Raw genomic sequence first — 20,740 nt, 5'->3', positions numbered from 1 at the left:
GCCACTGTGTGTGTGTGTGTGTGTGTGAGAGAGAGAGAGTGAGAGAGACAAATGGAGTACTTTCATTCTCTCGATTTCAGTGAAATAGGGGCTTTTGCTGTTAATGTCAGTGAAAGACTGATCCAGCAAACACACACAGTGAAATTGTGCATAGTTTAAGAGTTTTAAGTAGTTAGAGCGTTGTAAAAACTCGCGCTCGCCTCCCTCGCGATAGAGCGCATATGAGGTAAATGACGTCAGTAATAACCAGTTATGGTTATTACTGAACCGATACCGAATTGTCCGTGTCTGCATCGCGGTGCACTGAAGAAACGATTAATTTTGACACCCCTAATATATATATATATATATATATATATATATATATATATATATATATATATATATATATATAGATATATATATATATATTTACTAAACTGATTAAGGCGTTTACATGAGTTATTTTTTGAATGTTCCTTTTATCCCATTTTACATGTATAGCACATAGATTGATTAACTTCATTGTGTCACCACACTATCCACATTTCCTCCAGAGGTTCATGTAATTTTGAATGTTTATTTTTATTTTTTTTACTTTTTGACTCACTTTTTGACTGAAGAGAGCCGCTCAACGGATGCGCTGTACTGTGCGCGTTGCTTACGTGCGTGCGTTCCATACATAAGCAACAAGAGCAAATGCCTAACATTGTATCTCTCAAAGTTATTTTGAATTAAATGTTTAAAGATGGTGTGTCACAATGCGTTCCTATGTGTTCCTTTGATGTACCCCTTGATGCTTCAAATATCCTTGTCACAGCACCAGTAGCACCGAAATTCATATGCTGAATGAGTCCGGTGCTTACCGGTTACATAGTGTCATAATGCCACTGGGTTATGCTACCCAACCCTACTGATTGCATTGTTTTTCAAAATTGCATTACCATTTTTATCTCTAGTACTGTAAAAAATGTACTCTAGTAGGCATGGAGATCCAGCCTATTTCATCAAGCCCAATTCATTTTTACATTTTTAACCTCACCACTGGTTCATTCGTTAAATCAATTTTAAACCCCAACGTGACACAAAATGATACATTTCCAAGATTGGGCACAATGCTCGTTCCCATAATAATAATACAATTTGATTATTAAAATGATACAGTTCCATTTAGAAATCATCCCTTTAAGGTGGCTAGTATTTGTTTTCTAAAAAGTGCAATGCATTTGCAGATACTTTGAAAACATACATGCATGAACTATGCATTGTTTTAAGTTATAAAACTGTTTATTACTCATTACAAAATGTTACATAGCAACCTTGAGTGTTACTCCAAACACCATTGGAGTAAATACATTTCTTGAATTTTAGTTTCTACGACTAATACATAAAAAAGAAAAGGAAAAAAAAAAAGAAAAAGAAAAATATAATTGATTACCCCTAGGAGTACTGTGTTGCTTTTCAAATTGTCTTGGTACTTTCCCAACATCTTTTGTGCAAAGAAATCATGCTTTTTGTTAATGAAAAAGTCTTTTCTGGAAAAGTGTTACACTTCATTTAATACAGACGCGAATTTAACTGCTGCCGGCACTTACAGACTTAAAATTCAAACAATATCTAAGACAAATTATAACTGTTAGCTATCCTTAAACTGATGGAAAAGCCTGTGTGCTTAACTAAGTGCTCAAAAAATGTGTTTTCCCCCAAATGTAGTTTTACATTTCAGTTGTATGTCCTGATAAAAAGTCCTCTGAGTAAGCGATCACAAGTGAACACCAGCAAATACAAAACTCACTTTCTGACTCTTAAGTAGTTCTGCTTTTTATCCTCTCACCGTCCAAAAAACGCTCTCAAGCCCCGCAATTCAGAGCAGTCAGAAATTACAGTAGCGAGTGAACATGATACAAAATTGCGTTCAGTTTGTGAAGGTAATGTACAAGCACCTCAGTCCTACATTTGACAAACACATTCCACATTGCTCTAGCAGACAGGAGAGGGTTTGGCCGGGCGTGAAAGGAGGCCAGCAGACAGTGGTGGTGGTGGTGGTCAAAGAAGCTTGTGAAGCCTACTTCACATTGTATCACTGACGTTTTAGATTCCTTCAAGGAAAGCTCAGTTAGTCTTATTTACATGTAACCGTGTAGCACAACAAACTGCAGTCAGGTCTGTTTTTTGCGTCTTTATCAAATGTGATATCTCATTGCTTAACCCTTGTAGGATTGAAAAATAAACATAGAAAACTACCACACTGTTACACTTTAAAAAAAAAATAAAAATAACAACAACAGCAACAACAAAAAAAGTACAGTCAAGAGTAATGTGAAAAGGTCCGACAGTTACCCAGGCAGCTCTTGCGTTTTCGTATCATAGTGTTTCAGACAAAAGAGCTCTCAGAATGGATTGAAATTGCACTGATTTGTCACTCGACTTTCCTTTGGATGCCTCCATGGACATCATGCCCATCTCTACTAGGGCACCTGTGCCAAGGCAACATGTTTTCGAACAAGACAGCTGACACTATCAAACAGTGCGGTGAGAACAAGCCACAATTAGCCCAGTTGGCCCCTGTTCAAAGAAATGTGCAAATCATAAACTTTAGTGGCAAGAAGGTAAATAACTGCTCCCTTGTCAAAGCGTCTACAAAACACTGCTATTCGTTGGATACATAGTGTTGACCATGCTTGATGGGATCTTCTAGGGAGCATTAGGTCTGAGTTAAGCACATCCGGCTTGGAAATACCAGACTACTTCACCTAGGAAAGTTTAGTGCTGGGGTGCACTGAAGAGAGTTGAGGGGGACTGAAAGCTGGTTGGGGGTGAAGAGCAGACATGGGGTAGAGGCCAGGGTGCAGAATGTCCCCGTATGAGGTGCCCACTTGGTGCCTGTACATGTGAGCTGGGTTGGCGGCCAAGAATTGTCTTTGCATCATTAAGGAATGAATGGCGAAGGGGGGCATGAGCGGTGACAGAACAGCCTGGTTCTTCAAGTACTGCAGTGGATGGGAGTAACTTGGCGTGACATGGGAGCCCAAGCTTTCGCACATGTCCTGGACCTGAGATACAAAAGTCCCTGGATACAGCCCTTGGAAAAGGTGGGAGTGCAAGGGGATCTTGTGGCCCTCTGAAGTGTAACTGTTGATGTGCACTGCAGGTTCTGCAGGCTTCACAGATTCGCTGTCAGCTTCCGGTGTCCTTGGTTTCCCTGGGAGATCTCTTTGTGTCGAGCAGTGCAAGGGCGTCACGGCCCGGATCTTCTTCTCCGTTGGTCCATTCTCCAAATCCTCAATGTTTCTTTTGAGTGGTCTTGCAGTGCAGATATTCTGTGGGCTGCTTTTGGTGCTTAGAATAGGCCGGGACATCTCATCGATCTTGAATCCCATCGACTCTTCTCCTCTACTATTGGGTGTTTTCTCCAGAACCTTTGAATGAGATTCTGTTACCTTTTTAGATGCGGAGACAGTCATGGGAGGAACACGGCAAGCCCTTGGATGGTAATCTACACTTGAGCTCTGACTGTTGCCTGCTTGAAAGTGAGGAGAGTTTTTAATGTCCTGCTGAATTGCGGCATGTGGAATGCCACCCAGGGTGGATGTGGAAAGAGGCAGTTTAAGAGGAGAGGATTTTGGGAGACTTAGATCAGTTGGTTGCTCCTCTGTCACCCTTTCTGGAGGAGGTCCCTTTTCTTTCTGACTAAGCCGGGCAGAGAAATTCAAGCCCACATTGTCAGGATGCTGGCTTGGGGGAAATCCCTGGGCAGTCTCTGAGTCCCGAGTGTAAACATCCCTACTTAGATACTTGCTTATCTGTTCCTTGCTTAGGTGGTGCTCGGTTTGTCGGCAGAGATTGTGTAAGTGTGGTGAGGAATAAAATTCACTCAGGAAGCTGGGAGCCTGGCCAGGGCGAGGCATCTCAGCTGATTTTTCCATGCTGGAATGGGGATCGACCCGCTTAAGGTATGGCTCTCTTATTAGGGTCTGTGAATGGTGCACTGGTTCTCCCTCACTACACCCATCTTTCTGAGAGCCCTCTGTTGAAGACCTCCTGTCCTCACTACCCCTGGACTTGAAACTCTGAGCATGCTGGATCACTGACGGTCGTTTGATCACTATGCTGGTCTCTACGGAGGAGGAAACCTGGGAGCTCGACTGTCCAGCAGATGACACTTCTGTACCACTGCTGGACAATCTTCTACTGACTAATGGAGGTGGTGGTCCATAGGGGTAATTATTCAGCAGTCCTGTTCCACTTACTTGGGAAAGCATCTTCTTCTTAGCTAATGGGGACATGATGCCAGGATTCCCTCTGGGGTAAAGGAGGGGATTAAAATTAAAGCAGGATTCTTCTTTTTTAAGGGGCTCCACCCTTTCAGGTGGGATTTCTGGAGATGTGACTGGTTTCTGTTGTAGGGTGGGTAGCACCATTACCACTTGGTTTTGGCCTTCTTTTGGCCTAGATTGTTCAACGTTTGCAAGGGCACTAGGAGGTACCTTGTATTCCAATATCCCATGCTTCCATTGGTCCGAGGTGTGAGAGTTGGGAAGAGGATGACCATGATGCAGTGGCACAGCAGCAACAGGAAACGCATCACAGTCCTCTGATTTGAGTTGCGCACCATCCTGTGGAAGCGAGGGCAACAAACCCCCATTTGCATGCTCATAAGCGTTATGGAGCACAGGTTGATCTTCGTCCTTGATCACTAGTACACCTTCATCATCTTCAGTAAGTGGACTATTTGGATCTCTGTCTGTTTGGGTGGGAGCCTGCAACTGCTGACTGTTCTGCTTCTCCTGGAGCTCTTCCATGTCCTCCATCCCCTACAGACACAGAAAAATAATACTTAACCAAAGATATTGGACAAGAATGCATTGTTTTCATGAAAATTACACTCACAGATTAAATAAGGTTATCGAATTGGTATTTTATTTTTAAATGTAATAATCAGTGTTACATTTTAATAGCTTAAGATATTCGCACTTTTGCAGTTCGGAGTGTGAATAGGTAAAAGGGGAAGGGTTATAAAACTGAGATGATTGACAAAAAGGCTTAATATTATTCTGTTTTAACTCCTGAGTAAGTTTCAAGGTCCTTGATTTTATGAAAGCTTTAAGAGCAGTCTGCCTTTGACTGGGTTCAGCATTCAGTTTCGAGCTTGGCATCAATATTACAACCACTCAGTCCAAAGAGTTCGAACTACTTTCGGGCAGATGTGGAGGTTGTAGTTAAAATGAGATCAAAAATAAAAATGAATTTATTAGATATTTGAATTAGACTTCATTGTTTGCGACTGCAAAATTTACAAGGTACAATCAATTCTCTAGTGTTATTGCTGTGGGGTGTAAACATGAGACAGCTCTCAGATAGTCCAGATTAGGCATGGGACGATAACCGTTTTCAAGGTATAGCGCAATTTGGAAAAGGCAAAGTTTTAAAACAGCCAAAATTTTCTGCTATACCGTTTCTAAGGTATATGTAAGTTTGTTTTTTAGTTAGGTGTTTTTTTTTTTCATTTTTTTAGGACAACAGTATCTTCAGCAGAAAATATATCCAAAGATGCTGTTTAAATTATGACATAAAAAGTCAATGATTTATTTTAAACAATTTAGCCTGACATGTTTACTGCACCAAAATACTTTAAATGTTTCTCTAATTAAAATATATTGTGCTCAAAAGGGAAAAAAAATTGTTGTTTTTACCCAGACATTTAAAAAGAATATATTTTAGAGCAGTTATCACAATACCGTAAAACCGTGAAACCATGATATTCTTCATTCATTCATTCATTCATTTTCTTGTCGTCTTAGTCCAGTGGTCACCAAACTTGTTCCTGGAGGGCCGGTGTCCTGCAGATTTTTGTTCCAACCCTAATCAAACACACCTAAACAACCTAATCAAGGTCTTACTTGGTATACTTGAAACATCCAGGCAGGTGCGTTGAGGCAAGTTGGAGCTAAACCCTGCAGGGACACCGGCCCTCCTGGACCGATATTGGTGACCCCTGGCTTAGTCGCTTTATTAATCCAGGGTCGCCACAGCGGAATGAACCGCCAACTTATGCAGCACGTTTTTACGTAGCGGATGCCCTTCCAGTCGCAACCCATCTCTGGGAAACATCCACACACTCATTTATACACACACTCATACACTACGGACAATTTAGCCTACCCAATTCACCTGTACCGCTTGTCTTTGGACTGTGGGGGAAACCGGAGCACCTGGAGGAAACCCCCGCAAATGCAGGGAGAACATGCAAACTCCACACAGAAATGCCAACTGAGCCGAGCCGAGGTTTAAACCAGCGACCTTCTTGCTGTGAGGCGACAGCACTACCTACTGCGCCACTGCGTTGCCACCATGATATTCTTATCCAAGGTTATCATACCATCAAAAACGTATACCCAACGTTCCCAAAGTCAAGGTCATACAACAAGTAGGTGGCTTTTTTTTGTTTACTAAAACCTTTAAGATGGTTATTCCTAGGTTATTCATGAAATGCAATGGCTTTTAGAATTTAAAAACTACATAAATCTATAATGAATAAACATTCCAGCGAAATAAAATTATTAGCTGTGGTTTCTGACCATTCGCTGAGTATTTGCAAATGTTTTTCGTTTTTTTTTTTTGTCATGGCAGCTATTGATTTGCATTTTATGAATTGCCAAAGGACCATGGATTCTGCTAAAAATCCACTTTAATGTTCAACTGGGAAAAAAAGAGCCATTTACATCTTGGATGACCTGAGGGTTAGTAAACTAACCTTGCATTAAGATAACCTTGCGTGCAAAGAGATTTTTGTCTAGAAACATTGTGCTACTTATGGTGGATCTAGATATTAGAAACGCAAATCAAGCCTTATAGCTTTATAAAAGCAGCAGAAACCATACACACAAATTTGCCGAAGGATACAGCAGCTACATCTTCTACATTCTAATGACGAACATCAAAGACTTCTTCAAGACATGCATAAGTCGAGTGCATCAACGGATGACCTTGTGCTTATGCACACCATGAGCCGTGCTTCAGGCTTAAAGCTGATACCTCAATGCTTTCCCCCATGCAAATATCTCCTCTCTCTGCCTTTTTTTTTTAACACAAATGAAATAAAAGACGAGGAGGTAGTGTAAGCTTTGCATCATTTCTGAGCTGAACAAATCAATGCCAAAATCCTCTAAATGCATTCTGCTTAAATGAGAGCAGAACACGGAGTCAGCGCGATTGCATAAAAGAGACACCTGCTGCCATCCGTGATCCAAAGCATGATGCAAGTTTTGCACTTTTGGACAAACTTCATATGCCTCTAATGAGCAGATGCTTTTCCGGATCTTCAGAATGGCAGTACAGAGGACAGATTTGCACCACCCATCCATTCATTATCAGTGTTGGAGGCACAGATGTTTGACATCAGCTGGTGTTAAATAAAAGGCTGGCTCATCCCTTTTCACTCCATTTCCCCACTCAACCCAGATGAATGTGCATCTACACGTGAATAATCGTCTGTTCATACATCTCATAATGACAGATAGCTTGTCCCGGCTTGTTTTTGTAGACTTGAGCGTAATTGCCTTGATGTATATCTGACAACCTCCGAGTGGTATTTTATGGTAATTTCTACTTGTTGGTCTTAAATGTGTACATTAATGATACTTTGTATCATGCTGATCATAAAATTAAAAACAGTTTTTGCAGAGCAGCTGCACACATGATTAAGCAAATGCCCTTCTTCTTAATGCTTTGGTGAGATGTGAATGTAAACACAGATAGTTCACTCAAAAATGAGCATTTATTTATAGTTAGCTCAGACTCAAGTGGTTCCATATCTTTGAGTTAAACACAAAAGCAGATATTTATTAAGGGTGTAATCGAGGGGGAAATCGATTGAAATTCATGCTCAATTTCGATTATCGAATCACAAAATGGAATCGTCGATGCTGCCACGCCCCCATGTCACGTCAGCTTGGCATGCCAAGCGGAAAAAGACACGCTTGTTGAAGAGCTTGTTGAACTGCAGACGCAGAAACCTGTCGACAGAGCTTAAACCCTCTCCTCTTTCAATGAAGTCGCTGGTGTGAAAGTATTTTGGATTTCCAGTGAGTTATGGTGACAACGTTCGTGTTGTCGAAAAAAAAAAAAGTTTGCAAGCTCTGTTATGTATTAGGGTTGGGCCGATAGAAAACACCGGCATCGCGATTCTCCGCCCCGCCCCCGTTGCAAATCCGCTCGCGAAAAATACACACTCAGGCCCTGTTTACATTATTACGTCTTAGTTTTTAAATGGCATTTTATAATGATAACGATCCACATCCACACTGGCGTTTTGCATTTCTAAGCAGCCCTCCTTCCTCACTACCGCTGAAAACGCACATCACGTGACCACACACACACACAGGCAGACAAACAAAGACGCACACACATTGTCATGCGCTGGAGACAGCGGGTCCAGGCAGTCAGCGGGTCAGTAGACTGCTTCAATCTTTAACTTTCACGCTTGTACTTGGTAATTTTAGCGAATCCCTCAGGTACTGTTGGCTAGTTCCTGTTGGTTGTGCACCTTTTTTACGGATGCCATAATAAGGACACAGATCACTGCCTATTCACGAGTCCCGCAGAAAAAGTGATTGACAGGTGGCAATTATGTATGTAACTTATGTTTATTTATTTACTGTATGATTTCTTTATAATTTTGATTAATTTTTCTGTTTTAAATCGAAAATCGAATCGAACCGTGACTTTAGAATGGAAAATGTAAACGAATCGAGGATTTGGAGGATCTTGAAACCCTTAATATTTATAGAAATGTTTATAGAAAAAAAAAAAAACATTTACTTTCATGGTAGGGAAAAACAAATAAAATGGATTTTATTTAAATGGAGGGAAAAGTTATTTTGAAAAACATTGGAAACCTGTAACCACTGACTAGGTTACAGGTTTCCAACATTTTTCAATATAACTTCTTTTGTGTTTAACAGAAGAGGAATATGAAAATAGAATTGAAATTTTTGGGTGAACTATCCCTTAAAAGCATGGAGTTTATGGGCGCTATTAGCGCTCGCTTTGCCTATCTCCCATTGGACACTTGTAGGCAAGTTATCAGAAAAGTGTTTGAGGCCACGAGCAACAGTGACTAGCAGGCAAAATGCCCCATTTGTAATGCAGCGTGACGGCCGCTGGCTCAGCGTGTGTCATTCAATAGCCTTGATTGTATTTGATGCCTGAGGAAGGACTGATTTAACAGCGCTTACAATGCTCTGATTCTTACCAGAACAGCGCGCCTATATTTGTACATGGCCTGATTATACGCCGCTGACATCAAAACTCCCAAATTTCCTCCCTAAGATCTATAACTCTACTTTAAGTGTTTTTTTTCCGTTTCATATCGGCTCTGCCTCAAACAGAGAATTCCATTTTCATTTTCTGCCTCGTACAAAGTACAATCAATTATCTGGAGAGGCCTTTCAAATTACACAACATACCAGACAGATGAGCTAGGCATGCAGCTGGAAGAAACCTACAACAGGCCTTTTTGTTTCCACACCGTAACCTATTACTCATTTCATGTGCGGGAGAAATGAATACGGGACCGCGTAACGCCTTTGAAATGTGTCTAAATTTGACAATTGGAGAGAATTTTTTCAAACAAGCCCTTTCATCTTCTCTGTAATCATTTGCTTATTCATGTGAAAATAATAACTCCATTTTCATTCCCTTCAACGGACGCGCTCTGCTTTCCTCATATTTACGCTTAACTGGAGAGACATTTGCAAATCACCATGGATTTATTGGCTTTTAGGGATAAAAATAAGCCAACGTATTCTGTAAGAAAAAAAATAAAAATCAGGGAATTGTGAGATGCAATAGGAAAACATTTTCACTGCAGCTGCACGGTGCACAAAAGGTCCTTTCGATTAAAAAAAAAAAGGAACGCTGTCATGATTTTCCCCCCACAATTCATCTCCTTCAAATTGATTTGTGAACAAAACTCGGAGGGAGCTTATGGTGCAGTCCTGAGATGGACCGAAAATAACAGAATCGGGCACAGTGTATAAATCGCCTGGAGTCAGTCAGGCAGACAAATAGCATTTGATTTCCATGCTGTACTGCAGCGGTCAGAGCACCCAAATCAGCCCAAATAATTATGTTAAAACCAGCTGCTCCTGACAGCGCTATTCTCACACGCTTGCGACAGCTTATTTGTCGAGAAGAGGAAAGGTGCCCGGTCTGAAGTGGTCTGTCATGGGCCTGCTTCTTCCAGGCAACTTTTGAGAAAGCAGCCACGGATGGTATTTGCATTATTATTCTGCATCTGACAGCCCTTAGAAACCTATGGGAGACGTTTGGCATGCCGGACAGGAAAAGCTTCAAAATACCTTGAGCCAATTTTGGTTCACTCAAACTACTATTTACATCATGAGGTTTATCTGATGCTGTTTTAGTCGCTTACTTATTTAATCAGAGTTTTTATGTCAGATATTGTGAGTAAATTTAACCAGAACCCAAAATGAAATGAATTAAATATATTTTACTCACCTTATACTTTTATTTTCCTCAGTTTAACACAACAGAAGATAATTTCAAAACAAAATCTTGATTGTTTTCAAGTAAATAATGAGTACTTTTTTTGGTAAACTATCCCTATAGCAATACTATGCTACCACTACTGTTGGGAACTGCTTTTGATTTTGTATCAATTATTAAAGGCTGTTTGTAATGCTTTATCTTTTCTAAAGCATAAAAATACCTTAATGTGCTTGTAGGTATTTAAGAAACATGTCAAGTGAACATGTTTATCTGAAAAACAATGCTAAAGTCAGATATTCTGCTTTGAAAATGTGCGTTACTTGTCGGAATGGGTGTCTTTGCTTTGTTCCTTTGATCCACACAATGCCAGTTTAGCCAATTGTATTTCAGCACTCCGGGTTGCCTTGGTGTGATTAATTTTATTCATAAAGGCTCTCAAATATGCGTCTGCGACTGAAAAGAGACCTCCGGTGGACAGTAGCAGCCTCCGAAATGAGAAGCAGATTCAGAGTTCCACATGAGGTGGTTATTAATTAGCAAGTAATATAAATATTACTAATGGAAACATTAGGTGAGCAGGTTACAATGTAACCGCGTGTCCTAACAACACACTACATGATGAGATGTAATAAGCAATTTGGTTATTTGCACCAGACAAAACACGACAGAAATTTAAATTCAGTCATTCAGAAGCACAGAATAGTGCACTTACTGCACTCTAACAAAATAAGTTTTACAATCTAATTAATACATAATAGACTTTTTTTACATTATTAAATGTACATACTGAATCACTGATATGTGTTGGCTTGCACTGAGTCTCAGCTTTAAAATTCCATTTCAAACGGTTTATTTTATTTCAAGATCTGAGGCGAACTTTCTGTTGCTGCTTTCAGTAATATGGCAGATCTCACATCATTAGCATTTAACACTGAATAAAGCACATGGGGTTTACCTGAAGTGATCATTGTCATTTGTTTGGCTGTGTAAAGTCGAATAGCCGTTTGTAAAATATACATTTCAGGTGTTGGTTATGACAAAAACTTATTTTAATATGCAAAATATTTCTTCTATCGTGTGCCGTTGCTTATTATTATTATTATTATTATTTAGAACACGGTTAATATCAGGCTTTGTTGGTGTCATCAATATGGCAACATGCTCTTGTGTGCGTTTTGAACCATGAGTGCAATACTTAGTTTAACCACGGGGTAGCAAACTAACATACTGCACCTTTAATAAAAACTCTAAGAATGCATATAAAAACTTTTTATATGTTTGAGAAAATGGCATATTATATTTTGGCTAAAATCAGTGAAACTCCAAAATTAATGTTGGCTTACATCACAGAAACTGTAACTAAACTAGAGCAATTGACCATTGCATTCTTAGTCAGAAAACAAAAGTATGTGACTGATAATAAGGCAACAAAATTTAATAATATTTCACAGCAATTTTGGCTCCCTTATCTTGAGTTTGTAGGATCTTATTGTTCATTTTAATGGTATCTTTATAAATTTTAAAGATCATCAAGATTTACCATGTTGTTTCTACCAAAAGTAGCATAAAACATTTGTTAACACAGCACAGTTTCCATCCCATATTGACAGCAGAACAAAAGTGTAAAATCCTGGAAACTAGGCACAATATTTCAATAATGAAAATGATGAAAAATAATGAAAATGAAATAATTCTGAGGATTAAACTTTGCTCTGGTGTTTGCATGTGGGTTTGCTAAAACAACGTTTGGTTAGTCTTGTTATTAGGGATGCACCAACATGAAAACTGTGCGCTGAAACCAAAACGAAAAATTCTGGATGCATCTGGCGGAAAACCGAAACCAAAAATACTTTAATAATTAAAGCTGCAAGCAGCGATGAAAGGGACCTCGCACCCGGGCTCACCGCCGCCCAGTGGCCTCAGGATGACAAAGAACAACAAACAAAAATGTTTCAAGCCGATATATATAAAAAACCTAAGAAAACCACAGATTTATGCCAAACTTCCTCCTGTCAGTAGGTGGCGCTAAGACTGTGACTCAATAGTGGCACGTAGATGCCTTCAGGAGAGGAATCTTATCAACCATGTGAATTTTCAAGCAGTTCAGACATTGTTTGGGTGAGTTATATGCCAAAACGCCTTCTGTCAGCAGGTGGCGCTATGACTGTGGCTCAATAGTGGCATGTACATGTCTTCAGGAGAGGAATTTAATCAACCATGTGAAGTTTCAGGCAGATCAGACATTGTGTGGCTGAGTTATAAGTAATTTCCTCTGTCCAGCAGGTGGCGCTATGACTGTGACTCGATATTGGCATGTAGATGTCTTCAGGAGAGGATTTTAATCAACCGTGCAAATTTTCAGGCAGGTCAGACATTGTGTGGCTGAGTTATAAGCCAAACTTCCTGTTGCCAGCAGGTGGCGCTATGACTGTGACTCAATATTAGCATGTAGATGTCTTCAGGAGAGGGTTTTAATCAACAATGTGAAGCAATAAAATAATAAATATTTTTTACAGATACATATTTAGCCGACAACCGCAACTTTTTCGGTCGCTGAAAATCCGGTGTTTCCCTACTAGTTATCCAATCAAATTAACGGTTTCAAAGTTACCTGACTTCCTTGATGCACATCAAAAAATTTATTTATAATGTGATGACATCGTTGGTTATGCGGCTGTGTTTTTATCAGATAAATAATTTCTTAAACACAGCTGAGCGCATACGTTTTTAGAATTTAATTGCTATTTATATTTATCTTTGTTTTTGCAACATCCCTAAACACACACTAAAAATAGAGAAACATTGGTAATAAAAAAATCCTGTGATTGGTGTGTTTGGAACTGTTTAAAAAAAAAAGGCTGAAGGAAACTAACCAGCTCTAGGACTTTAGCTGATGCGTCCTTGTCGCCGCGAGGTGTTTTTTGTTCATCCTTAGGCCGCTTGATAGGCATCATCTTGGCTTTGATGATGCTCTCCTGCACGCTGCCCTCCTGTTTGCGAGGTTTGGCGGGTGGAAGAGGTTTGTCCTCTTCTCCTTTAGTGAATCTCTCGTAGGGCAAGATGAGCCTGAAGGAAAAAGGAGGAAGTGATACAGATTAGAAGAATCAGACTGATTCATCATCTGTTTGCATTACTATTACATTCCAGTCTTCTTCCTCAACTGATAATAATAACAATAACTGATATCCTTGTTTCCTGAAGGCTTTATCTGTTATTCTAGGCACAAAAGTGACTCATGGCATCATGAAATCTAAAGAAATGGGTCTCCTTCCTTGAACTTTTGTTCCTGAAAAATGTGTTTTTGTTCATTTGCTTCAAGTTGTTTCTTTGTAGGGACACCTTTGGGGTCATGGAGCTTATGCTTTCCTAAAACACACTTCTAGGGAGTGATTTACACATTAAAATGTTATGCATTCTGGACTTTACCTGACATGACAACAGTGAAAATGCTAACTTTTTAAAATGATACAGTTTGTCTAAAAATGAAACCAAACAAATGAAAACCGTTATAAATATATTTAATTTCAAAAACTATTCATAATATTGTGTTTTTATTTGTTGTTGTGCATATCTGTAAACAGAAATTGTCATCTGTACGCATATGGAAACTCTCCATTTTAATAGCATTGCTGTATCTATACCCTAAAATTCATTTGTTAAATTTTTTTTTTAACCATAACGATCAATTGTAATTTCCAAACATCTAAACTTATCATTCAATGTGGCAGAAATTATATTATAAATGCAGTTTTAAAAAATATTGAAATTTTTATTAATTAAATTAAAATAAAAATTAAATATACAAATAAAAAAAATAAATTTTATATTTATTTGCATAAGAAAAGTTAGTGGGTGCGTGACATTGGTGGGAGATCTGTATTGGCCGATAAATCACATTTTATGACTCAATCGATACCGATCTTATAAACCGATCGCAGGTGTTTGTTTAAAGATTTACACTCAGAGGAACATGTGCTCATCAGCAGCATTTGAGGAGGTAAGCAGCTTGAGGAGAGCAAATATTGGAATGGTCTTGCATGTATTTAGGCATATATAATAACTTAACGTTCTGTATTTTTGACAATATTACAAGTTCGCTTAAGCCTGGCTGAAAGTTTTCATGAAATAAAAAATGTTAAAATTGTTTTTAACTTGAATATTTAATAATATACCTTTGTTTAATATACTTATTGCAATAAACAAATATGGAGGATTGCATTTTACCTTTTTAAGAACCGATCACACTGAACCGCTTTTACGTTCCAAAAACGTAAGCAGGTGGTTAAAAGTGAGCTGCAAAATGCTCACGACTGTTAGTTAATCATTCAAAAAAGGCGCCTCTTAACGCAAAAATTCCATCAAATACGCACTTCAAACTTTTTCTTTATTGAGTCGCGTTAAATTCTTCTTCCATCCATTTTTCTGACCATTTTATATCTGTTTTATCTATTATTTTCTGGGAAGCTGCTTCTGACCATGACATGTCCACACTTAGTGGTTATAGGAGACATGTTTACGGAATTATATGCAACATCCTTCATTTATTCTCTTAGGTAAGGAGAGATCTCCACTTGAGTATCATACTTAGAGGGAAAATGTGCTTTATGCATTCATAAATCTTGAAGCATCAGAATCGGTACTCAGTGTCGGTCGATCAACATGACAAGGAATTGGTACTCGCTATCCTGATCCTGATTGGAGCATTCAACGCAATCTAACGGCAATTCGTAACTTTTTGATTTAGTGGCTAATTTGTATGTATAAAATTTAGTACGATTTGCTCATCACCCAATGACGATTGGGGTTAGGGGTGGGGTTGGGTGCCACGCCTCCTTTTTAAAATCGTACGACTCGTACAAAATCGTTTTCGTACGACTGAACTTGTATGAATTTGCACGAATTAGCCACTAAACTGACAAAACGTAAAATACTTACGTTTCCTCGTGAGATCAGGCTGGAGCATCCCTAATGGAAACCAATAAATTATCTTTTTTTACAATACAGGCGAAAGTTGGTAAGATTTGCTAATGACTTCCCGACGTAGGAACAGTCATAATTTGTAAAAATAAAAACAAAATTATTACAGTATTTTCTAATTAACTTGTTGAAGTGTATTTTGTTAGCATGAAATGAACATTACATTTTATTTAAATAAATTGCAGATTTATTTTTACTATTTCACTTCGATTTATAATCCAATTGTCACGACACCGAAGAAAAGATCTGTTGCCAGACGTTTATTTGTGACTTTAGTATTGAAATACCTGCGTCGTGTTCAAGGTCACTGCAATAAAACTCATACAAATAAGTCAAAAAGACAGTTTAAAGATCAAATCTGTTGACGCTAGTACATTCACGACATAAAAGCAGCAATATTTGGATTCGCCTGATTGGAGCATTCAACGCAATCTCACGGCAATTCGTAACTTTTTGATTTAGTGGCTAATTTGTATGTATAAAATTTAGTACGATTTGCTCATCACCCAATGACGATTGGGGTTAGGGGTGGGGTTGGGTGCCACGCCTCCTTTTTAAAATCGTACGACTCGTACAAAATTGTTTTTGTACGACCGAACTTGTATGAATTCGCACGAATTAGCCACTAAACTGACAAAACGTAAAATACTTACGTTTTCTCGTGAGATCAGGCTGGAGCATCCCTAATGGAAACCAATAAATTATCTTTTTTTACAATACAGGCGAAAGTTGGTAAGATTTGCTAATGACTTCCCGACGTAGGAACAGTCATAATTTGTAAAAATAAAAACAAAATTATTACAGTATTTTCTAATTAACTTGTTGAAGTGTATTTTGTTAGCATGAAATGAACATTACATCTTATTTAAATAAATTGCAGATTTATTTTTACTATTCCACTTCGATTTATAATCCAATTGTCACGACACAGAAGAAAATATCTGTTGCCAGACGTTTATTTGCGACTTTAGTATTGAAATACCTGCGTCGTGTTCAAGGTCACTGCAATAAAACTCATACAAATAAGTCAAAAAGACAGTTTAAAGATCAAATCTGTTGACGCTAGTACATTCACGACATAAAAGCAGCAATATTTGGATTCGCCTGATTGGAGCATTCAACGCAATCTCACGGCAATTCGTAACTTTTTGATTTAGTGGCTAATTTGTGTGTATAAAATTTAGTACGATTTGCTCATCACCCAATGACGATTGGGGTTAGGGGTGGGGTTGGGTGCCACGCCTCCTTTTTAAAATCGTACGACTCGTACAAAATTGTTTTTGTACGACCGAACTTGTATGAATTCGCACGAATTAGCCACTAAACTGACAAAACGTAAAATACTTACGTTTTCTCGTGAGATCAGGCTGGAGAATCCCTACTGCATTAAATGAACATTACATCTTATTTAAATAAATTGCAGATTTATTTTTACTATTCCACTTCGATTTATAATCCAATTGTCACGACACAGAAGAAAATATCTGTTGCCAGATGTTTATGTGCGACTTCAGTATTGAAATACCTGCGTCGTGTTTAAGGATACAACAATAAAACACATACAAATAAGTCAAAAAGACAGTTTAAAGATCAAATCTGTTGACGTTAGTACATTCACAACATAAAAGCAGCAGTATTTGGATATGTCTGAACCACAAAAAAGGGACAAATTCTGAGCAATCTGCTTGATCCTGATGAAAATGTACATTTGGGTAATGCTCCACGCCACTACAGATCAGAACCATCCAGGAAACTAAGCCTGCAGACTAATGAAATCAAAGCCAGGATGACAGGAGGTATGAAATGATGATTTACTCTTGAATGTTATTGAGAATGGAGATACACACACACACACACACAGCAACACGATCTGCCTTTCCACTCTTGTAGCTTGAAGTTTTTATAATGCGTCTGATGTGATTAATGAGTCTGGCCGGGAACTATTAGAGGCACGCAGAATTATAAACATCTCCAATACGCCAGGCCTAATCCAAACACATTTCGCATCTCGTGCATCACCAAACACAAATGCGAAAAAAAAAAAAGCCAAACATTAATATGATGGAGACCGCTAAACGCGACAGGCTGCTCTATTACAGTTATTTGTGACTTTTTGGTGCTGCATTGATCATTCTCTACATTCTTCTTGCTGCTATCTCGAGAGGGATTGATCTTGTGGAGTTTTGTATCCGTGTGTTTACTCAATGCCGGGACGTTCGGTTGCACTGAGCACGCTCAGACAAGGGGCTGTGCTGGAAAACTATGCCGACTGAGGTTTGGCGGCGGGCCAGCGGGAAAGCTAAGCAGGAGCCCGGAGGGAACATTCATCTTCAGATCCCATTACCAAAAGAGTTTAAACATGTTACAGCTGCTAAAAGTGGAAAAACGGCTCGGTCCGAGCAGTCAAATCAAAATAGCAGGCAGCTGCCAAATACCTGATTCCCACTGTAATGTTTCACTTAGTGTTTACATAACGGAGGTATAATAATGCACACAATGACTTATCTTGTTCGCTGCTAATCCTCAGAAATCTACATCGTCTGGAACTAAAGGAGATTTTGTGTGTGTGTGTGTGTGTGTGTGTGTGTGTGTGTGTGTGTGTGTAAACCCCAAAAGAGTGCTTATTGAGCCTGATTTTTAACTGCGCGCGAAATAAAAGTGTCATTATATTTACCTAATACTCTCTTTCGATTCGCTGGAGGGGTAATGGAGATCAGATGTTGGTGTTTTAATTTGCCTATTTATGTCTGAGAGCGAGTTGGAGATAAGAAGGGAAATAGGCCGCTGTCACAAGGTGAGAAGTCAGAGCATAAATCATGACGATATTCCCACTCGCTCTTGCCATTTATGGGAATAACAAGTCACAGTTCCCTTTCCCACTGCAGTTCACAGAGAGGAAGGGAAAAGGAAAAGTAGAAAATCTTTCCTTACAAGTTTAGCCGTGGAGTGTTTTCTCTGAGGGAAAATGTTTTTAAGAGGTTGAGGGCGTCTGTGAGATTTACATTTTTTTTTTCGTGTGTGTTATTTTCATTGAGCTCAGCAGCTGGCAGATAGACAGCAGTATAACTCCATTTCATACAGCCGGTAAAGGGCGCGATGCCAAGATCTGCAAATATGCAATTAAAAGTCTTTTTATGAGAGAGTGAAGAAAACAGAAAGATTTAGTTTTAACGTTTTGAAGATTTGGTAGGGATACAGATATACACAAACACGTAGCACTAATTAAGGCTGCAGGATATTGGAATGAATTAATATTGCCATTTCATTGTTTTCAGCTATTTATTTTCTGATATAAAGGTAATTCTTTAACTATGGGCACTTTAATGTCCTTTGATCGTATATTCAAAAAAATATAATTTTGTTTAAATTTCTCTTTCTTTGTCAAACTAACAATAAAACCTATATTAAAATTTTTACTACCATTCTATTATATATTTTTCATATTATTCAACCTCCTTTTAGGTGTCAAAATCACTGTTTTCACCTTGTCGCACACTCAGAGTTTTAAACTTCAATAATAAAAATTATTTTTAAAAATATTATTTATCGGGTATCTATTAATGTATCCTAATTAAGCACTAGTGGAATAATTAAAATATTTTATAGTTATTAATGTGAGGCTATTATCAATATTATTTTTTATACAAAATATAGCTGTCGCACAATATCAGTGTCATTTCCACCACAACACTGTAATGTCACTTGGAAAAAGTTTGTGTAAAAGAATATTTAGGTGGTTTCTATAGCTGCGTCCCAAATCGCATACTTATGCACTATTCTACGCCATTTTGTAGTATAAATAGTGTAAGTAGTGCGTTCACACTGAAAACACTAAAAATAATAAGAGCACTTCAATTACCCGGATGATGCACTCATTCAGCCGCTAAAATGAAGTGTGTAATGATGACACTTCACGCACTCAACGACCGCAGGTTTGCTTACGTAGCGGAAGGGGCGGAGCTATCGGACGCACATGTTGAATAACTTTATTTATTTTGGATGGTGAAAGTAAAATTCTCCTACGAGAGTGATTATAGCGCCTCCCGATGGTGAATGCGGCAATACTCACGGCAGGTTTTATTTGATAGTTTGGTCATTTATTTCAATGATTTGGCAACCGTCAAACGTCATCAGGGAAACGGTTTGAATTTCCGCTTAGTAAAAAAACATTAGTGTGCCATTTGGGACAACACTACATACATATACTATCATGTTGAGTGTGTAAGTGCATAAGTACATAGTGCATAAGTGCATAGTGTATAGTGTGCCATTTGGGACGCAGCTTATGAAAATGAATAGTGACATCTGAGAACTTGTTCAAGATGGAGGGAATTTACATTTTCATCAACAACACTTACAAAAATCAAGGTAAATATTGCTTGATAAGGAAATACCTTTATTCTATATAATTTCCAAACATGTTGTACCTTCAAAGAGGTTTTTAAAAACCAAACAAAATTAATGTAAATAAGAGTGTTTTGTATACATGAAAAGCTAGTATCAATTCAAGGCTAATGGGTGAAGCTAATTTTCATTTTTTTTTTACAATAAACTGTTGAAATGTCATTTCCATTGCATCACACATTTTTAAAAAATATTTTAAAAGTTCTCATCACACATTAAAAGGGTATTCACAATGTATAAAGTTCATGCTCTATTTAATATACACATTCAGTTTATTTATTTTCTAATAAGCTCTTAACCAAATTAATATTAAACTTTAGAGTGTGACAGTTGTACAATTCAGCATACAACTCATTTATTTCATTGACAAATGTATAATTATTCTATATAATGTGGAAAGATTGGGTAAACTAGATACAAAAATGACCTGGGACAATGTTTGACTGCCATAATTTATTTCATTTTGAAATAAGCTGTATATTGAGATGTGGTGGAATTGACATTTGTTCAGTTCTCTTCTTGTTTCTCTTCTTAAGTTTGTCCTCTTACAGATTTTAAAACTAGACAAATTGTTTAAACCTTCGAGGCTGTTATGTTAATTTTTAACCATTTTTTTAACTCAACTCACAAGGATAAAAGTGCCCGTAGTTAAAGAATGGCCCATAAATTGAATTTCAAGGTTAGCACAATCAGCAAGAAGGTTGCTGGTTCGAGTCTCGGCTGGGCCAGTTGGCATTACTGTGTTTTTGTTCTGTCTCAGTGTTCACGTGAGTATAAGCCAAAGGAAATGAATGAATGAACGAATGTAATCGAAGGTAATAATCAAAATATAACCTGATGACTTGAATAGCTCTATTTGTAATTTTAG

General features: G+C 38.2%; 1 protein-coding gene across 2 annotated transcripts in view; it reads right to left on the bottom strand.

Annotated features, from left to right (window-relative positions):
- Window positions 1-1,247: 1,247 nt before the first annotated feature.
- arid5b (AT-rich interaction domain 5B) overlaps window positions 1,248-20,740 on the bottom strand; it is a 255,016-nt gene continuing 235,523 nt past the window's right edge. Inside the window, exons 9-10 of one of the 2 annotated variants that reach the window (XM_073918238.1) lie at window positions 13,365-13,557; window positions 1,248-4,793 (exon numbers count right to left, since the gene is read on the bottom strand). In XM_073918238.1, the coding sequence (XP_073774339.1) occupies window positions 2,733-4,793; window positions 13,365-13,557 (2,254 nt within the window). In that variant the 3' untranslated portion in view covers window positions 1,248-2,732. Of the gene's footprint in view, window positions 4,794-5,492; window positions 8,877-12,129; window positions 13,558-20,740 lie in introns of those variants that run through there. The other variant, XR_012387838.1, reaches the window with a different exon arrangement.

Source organism: Danio rerio, chromosome 12 (assembly GCF_049306965.1).
Source record: "Danio rerio strain Tuebingen ecotype United States chromosome 12, GRCz12tu, whole genome shotgun sequence".
NCBI classification, from domain to species: Eukaryota; Metazoa; Chordata; class Actinopteri; order Cypriniformes; family Danionidae; genus Danio; species Danio rerio.
This window is presented reverse-complemented; position numbering and strand designations above follow the sequence as displayed.